Here is a 5,766-nt window from a genome sequence, read left to right on the forward strand (position 1 = left end):
CACTGCAATTTACGACGCCCATAACTAACCAATTAATGTGTACCCCCTTTCATCCGTGAAGTTAGGGCGGGTGGGTTTAGTAGTTTGATTCATTGCTTGTTGACCGATCGTTACATCAAGACCTTAACTACTCTACTAAGAGCGCCGTTAACTTTCGAAGTCAGACTCTCTGGTTTTTAAAGAGGCGCGCGCCTGCAAAAAAGCAAAAACAAACTGACTCTTAACTCATTCAAGTAAAAACTCGTTGGTATTTACAAATCACCAAAAAGTATGCGACATCAATTTGTATTTTTTTTTTCAAAATCTGAAAAATGGTTCCTAAGATCAATTTAGAAACGGCTGTTTCGATTGAGTTTCTCAAGTTCAACTTTTTTGGCCCGAAAGATCAAATAAATTTTCAAAAATGAATTTTAAGGAAGTTATCATTCCAGATCAACCGTCGAAGGTCATACAAAATATTAATATCCTTTTTCATATTTTGCATTTGCAACTCTAGTTGCAAAAAGTCTCATTTTTTCTCGAGTTTGAAAATGTAAATGCTGAACAAAATTTATTGGCCCGAAATAATTTACGCAAGTGAATCAAGATGAAAATAATAAATAACATACGAATTTAAAAATAACAGAACAATATTTGAAATTTAACGGCATCTAATTGACATTTTATTTTATAAAAAAAATCACGAAACCGGAAAATAATTAAGAGGTGAGATATCTATTTGATAGATTCAACTTGAATTGAATTGATTAATTTTTACTGATAAAGCAAATCAATGGCAATGATTACGAATGTAATTGAATAAGGCACAAAACATGAGAAAAATTCAGGAAAGACAATACTACAGTACAAAGACGTAAAGACAATGAGACAATACATACAGTACAAAAGAATCAATCAACTAATTAATTAATTAATTTATTCGAGAGCTAACTGAACTGCGAAGACGAAAAGAAAAGAAGACAACAACGAGAAAAGCTAACAAAAACATCACAGAATATCAAAGCATGTGCAAATTGAATTTTTTTGATAATTTAAGGTAAATTCTGGCAATGATAAGTTATTTAGCATCTGAGAAAAGGCGAGGGGTCAGATCAAAACATTGCCGACCAATGATTGGCACTCATTGATACAAACTGTGGAGTCAAATAGCGCTGGGGGTTACTGGGCAAGGCATCATAGTCAAACCAATTTTCAAGTGGGGGGGGGGGGGGGTTTACAAATTGCGCATTTCTGAATGTTTTTAATCTATCAACTACTCTAATCTAGAGTTCACATATTGTGCGGTCGAGATTGAGACATGATACTACTAAAGGTAGTGTCAAGCTTGCAGTTTAAGTCCGCTTCCCGTCTCCATGTGTAGCTTAGAACTTGTTGTGAACCCCAGTAGCGTTGTTTCCCGCTCCATGTCCATACAGATGAGCCACGTTGAGCAGTGCCGCAGCTGCTGCCACCTGATGATTCGCAGAACCCAGCTGCGAGTGAAATGCACCTGCCGACGATAGATGATGTTGCGCCTGGTGATGCTGATGGTGATGGTTCAAGGATCCCCCTCCCAGGTGGTGCTGATGATGATGTTGATGACCTCCCGATGACATACTTGAGACGGTCGAGGACATGCTTGCAGAAGGCGAGTAGGAAGACGAGTGAATCATCGACATGGACATCGATGGCAATCCGTGTGGTTGCAAGTGTGGGTTCGTTAGTCCGGATGTCGAGGAGTTCGGACCCCTGCGACTGGCAGTGGAGTTCCTTGTTTGTTTCAACGCCTTGATCGTGGACTCGTTATTTCCTTGAGGACAGTACTTGATCGTGTGCGCTTTATCACCCGAAACTCCGCAAATAGGACATGTGTATGCCCTCAGAATGGGACATACTATGGCCCCTTCTTCATTTTTGAGCACGTGACTGCTGAACACAGACTCCATTTCTCCGTTGTTTTTGCAGAAGACACACATGCTTTTGGCTGTCAGTTTTCGCGCCAGTTGAACACTGGGAGGCAATCTTGAAACGGACGAAACTGATCCAGATCCTAGCCCCATACTTCCAGAGTTAGAGCTACTACTTTGATTCATAGCAACGTGCTTGGCCAAGTTCAGCTGTAAGTGTTGCGATGTGACCACTGGTTTCAGAAGCAAGTTGCTTGACCTGCTTTGGTGCCCACTCGCCGACGTTCCGGATCCCGACGCTTGGCCTCCGACAGAACTTCCACTGGATGAGACCATAACGCTTTGGCTATACTGGTAGTGAGACGTCGATGGATTCAGACTGGCCTTGGTTTGAGATTTGCATTCGGCAGCTGGAATCGGAGAGTGACTGGAATCGCTCGAGTGTCCCGAGTCGGATCCCGAAGTCCAGCTGAATGTTCTCTCTCGTCTGCTTGACGTTTGAGGTCTACTTGTTGGCGACTGGCTGGATGTTTGTGTCAAAGCTGGCGAGGTGTTTGAATTCTGTTCCTCTTGGAAGAAAAGTCTGTTCACTTCGTTGTAAATATCAGCGCCCGGGACAATGCACGTCTCTGTGACCAGTTTCTCGAAATTATCTGCCATATGTCTTCTCTCAACCATCTGAGCCAAACCCAAGTAGTCCGAAAATGGGTTGTAGAGTGAGAGGTTGCCACTGTTGTAAGGGGTAGAGCTGGGATTTGGTGAGAAGGCTCCATGATTTATAGATTTACTGCTTTCAAGGCTCGTTGTCGGCTGGTTTGTCTGATCCAAAGGCACTGGCAGAACAGAAGAGCCAAAGGGAGGCAAATTTAGCCCCAAAATAGGGTTGTAAAATTTGTAGGATGCCATCTGCAATGCAATTCCCAAAATGATTATCAATTTCAAGATCAAACTCGTATAAATTGCATAAATTGTGACGCTAACGAGTTAAATTGTAGGAAAGCTCCAAGCTCGGGTTTAACAATTGGGTTTCACGTTTCAATCGCCACAAAAATGATTCAAAATAATCAATTCGTTGAAAAAAGCTGACACAACCACGCAACAGGATTTGCAGAACGAACTGTGAGAAGAATGTTAATTTGAAATTGGGCGGGTGATTTCAATGTTGAATTGAAAAATGAATTTAGTTTTGTTCGAGACTTGTGCTTCGATTTTCTCGTCTATGTTTAAGAGAGGAACAAATTACTGCTCTTTTTCTGCTCGTTTTATGAGTCACTGAATTGAAGAAAAAACTACTGCGATTGAATAAAGAAAGAAAAATTGCAATAAAGTTAACAGATATAGAAAAGTTTTGTTTAACTCAACTTACTACAATAATGAAAAGAAATTGGCGCTGCCAGTTAAAAAAAAACGAACAAAATAGGATTAATATGATACGCCAATAAATCGGGGAAAATTTTCAATCTTCAACTAAATAAATATGAAGTAAATGAACTTATGGTCAGTTTATTGTCGTACTGAAAAATACAGCGAGTAATTTTGTAGTAAAAATTCAAACTTAAACGTAGTAAATACTCAATTAGTGCATAACTATTATATCATATCAGCCACTAAAAAGTTAATCAGATGACGATGACGATATGATGATGGTCGTTTTTATTACTTCAGCGATTCGGTTTAACTCAATAGAATGGTCGTTTTTGCTCCAGTAGCAGTAGGTCGATCGATAATTGAAAAATTACAAATCGAAGTTTGTTTTGGTTCAGTTTCAGTTTATATGAGCCGTTTTGTTTCTAGTTGTAAAAATTAGTTAACTGACTATCTGTAATCTGATTGGCTGATTTTCATTTCTACTTCGAGCAACCAAATCCAGGCAAGCTAGTTCAGTTCGTAACTTTTGTATTCTTTCGAAAAGAAAGCTAACTTAACTGTGTAAACAAGTGCTCAAACAGCAATTAACAAAGCACCCCCTGGTGCCTGGATACACCACAACAAAGAAGGACCAAGAGGAGTTAAGAGGGGGAATACGAATAAGGACCTCTCAACTGGTTCAAGTGGGAGACAACAGGAAACCTGGATTGGCCAAACCAGCGGGGTCATGCAATAATTTGCCAGTTCGAGTTTTCGACAGTCCAAGCCAGAGAAAAATCAGTTACATAATCACGTGATGACGTTAACGTATCGGCAAGACCCACACACTATCCAAATAAAGCTCGCTTATCGCTGGTTTCTCACATTTATGGTTGGAGTATTTTTTCTTTAAGCTTAAGAGTTACCACCTTGCTCTTCATTTTTTTCTGCAATGATGTTAGGCGAGGAGCTAAGATTTTCTCGATCGATTGTGTGATCTCAAAGTTCGGGTCTTTTCAATTATACATTCCCCCCCCCCCCCCCCCACCCCTAAGAATGAAAATGACAATTTTTCGAATAAAATTGGACTAATTTTACTAGTAAATACAGGGCTGATATCTCGAATCCCGAGCGTTAAATCCAGCTAGAGAATGGCAAAAAATGCGAAAATAACGGCAGTTAAAAACGCATTTGGCATCCTTTTAATGAAAGTTATGCGCATGAAACTGGCGAAAAATGGGAAAAAATGGCAAAAAAATCAGTTTGTTATTAACTGTATTTAGTAACGGTTAAGTAACAAAACTGTTCGTATCAGTGCGGAGCCATAAATGTTCCGACTGCCTTTTCAGGCCTATGGAGCAGTGTTCGCCTAAAAAAATTATGAAAATTTCAAAAAAAAATTGAAATTTGGGACAATTAACGCGCGATAGAATTCGCGCTATTAACGCGTAAAAGCGGAGATTTAATCCGTCTCATAAATCGTTCCAAATTGGTTGAACGAAGCTTATTTGCAATAATTGATTTGTTACAAGGAACAAAATCTATCTTCTTATACTTTATATGGCGTGTGGGGGGATGATTTTCCAAAAAAAATTTCAAATTTTACAAAAAAAAATTTCATTTTATTTTATTTCATTTAATTTTTTTTGTTATTACTGCTGCTCCATAAACTTTAAAAGGCAGTCGGAACATTCAGGGCTTCGCCCTGATACGAGCAGTCTTGTTTAATTTTGAAATGTTTTATTTCTCCCACACGCCTTATAAAATACAAATTGATAAATTTTGCCTCTAGTAACAAAGCAATTATGACAACTAGCCTGCTTCAACCAATTTGAAATGATTTCTAAGACGGATTAAATCGCCACTTACGCGTTGATAGCGCATAATATATCATGAAAAATAATCACAGGTAAATTTGAGCCAAAGACAGCAAAAATTTTCGGCTGATATTAAAAAATGCTGTCAAAAATGGCTAGTTTAAAATTCGAAGTTTATCTGGAGAATATAAACCGAGCACAAATATTCCGTCACTTTATTCGAAAGTCGGAACCAAAATGCTTCGTTTTACCAGTCCAATAATAATATCGCGCCTTTTTTTAGTAACAGCGTCATATTTATATTTAAAAAACTTTCGAGTCAATTTTTAATCATTTAGGGGAGCGAGGAAGCACACCAGCAAACACCTCCAATTTCAACGATTAAGCATATTTGATTTTTGTAGTTATCAAATTATCTTCAACTTTTCGCTATAAAGAATAAAATGAAAATATTCGCACGGCAAAATTTCTTTTCCGAGCTTTTCGAAAACACTGCAAAATTAGGAACCACCGCAGTTGCGCAAAGATGTTGCGAGCTCGCCAGCAGAGCGTAGAATAGTTTACAAAAATTAGAGTCTGTTTTTACCACGAAGATCCAAAAACAGTCCCAATTGATTTTGAAAGCCGGTAGGACGCGAACTTTCTTGTGTTGAAAAAAATAAATCTTAAAATAGTGACCACCGCAGTCGCAGTAGCATTTTGTGAGCTTGCCAACA

The 5,766-nt window shown here is 38.7% G+C and overlaps 1 protein-coding gene across 1 annotated transcript; it reads right to left on the reverse strand.

Moving 5' to 3' along the window:
- Positions 1 to 640: 640 nt before the first annotated feature.
- Positions 641 to 3,785, reverse strand: LOC134851705 (death-associated protein kinase related-like). Its single transcript, XM_063867908.1, has one exon. The coding sequence runs from the start codon at positions 2,790 to 2,792 to the stop codon at positions 1,362 to 1,364; it is 1,431 nt and encodes a 476-aa protein (XP_063723978.1). The 5' UTR covers positions 2,793 to 3,785; the 3' UTR covers positions 641 to 1,361.
- Positions 3,786 to 5,766: the final 1,981 nt, after the last annotated feature.

Source organism: Symsagittifera roscoffensis, chromosome 7, assembly GCF_963678635.1.
Source record: "Symsagittifera roscoffensis chromosome 7, txSymRosc1.1, whole genome shotgun sequence".
In the NCBI taxonomy this organism is placed as follows: Eukaryota; Metazoa; Xenacoelomorpha; order Acoela; family Convolutidae; genus Symsagittifera; species Symsagittifera roscoffensis.

Coding starts and splice junctions, on each gene's coding strand:
- LOC134851705 (XM_063867908.1), bottom strand. CDS start 2,792: ATGGCATCCTACAAATTTTACAACCCTATTTTGGGGCTAAATTTGCCT.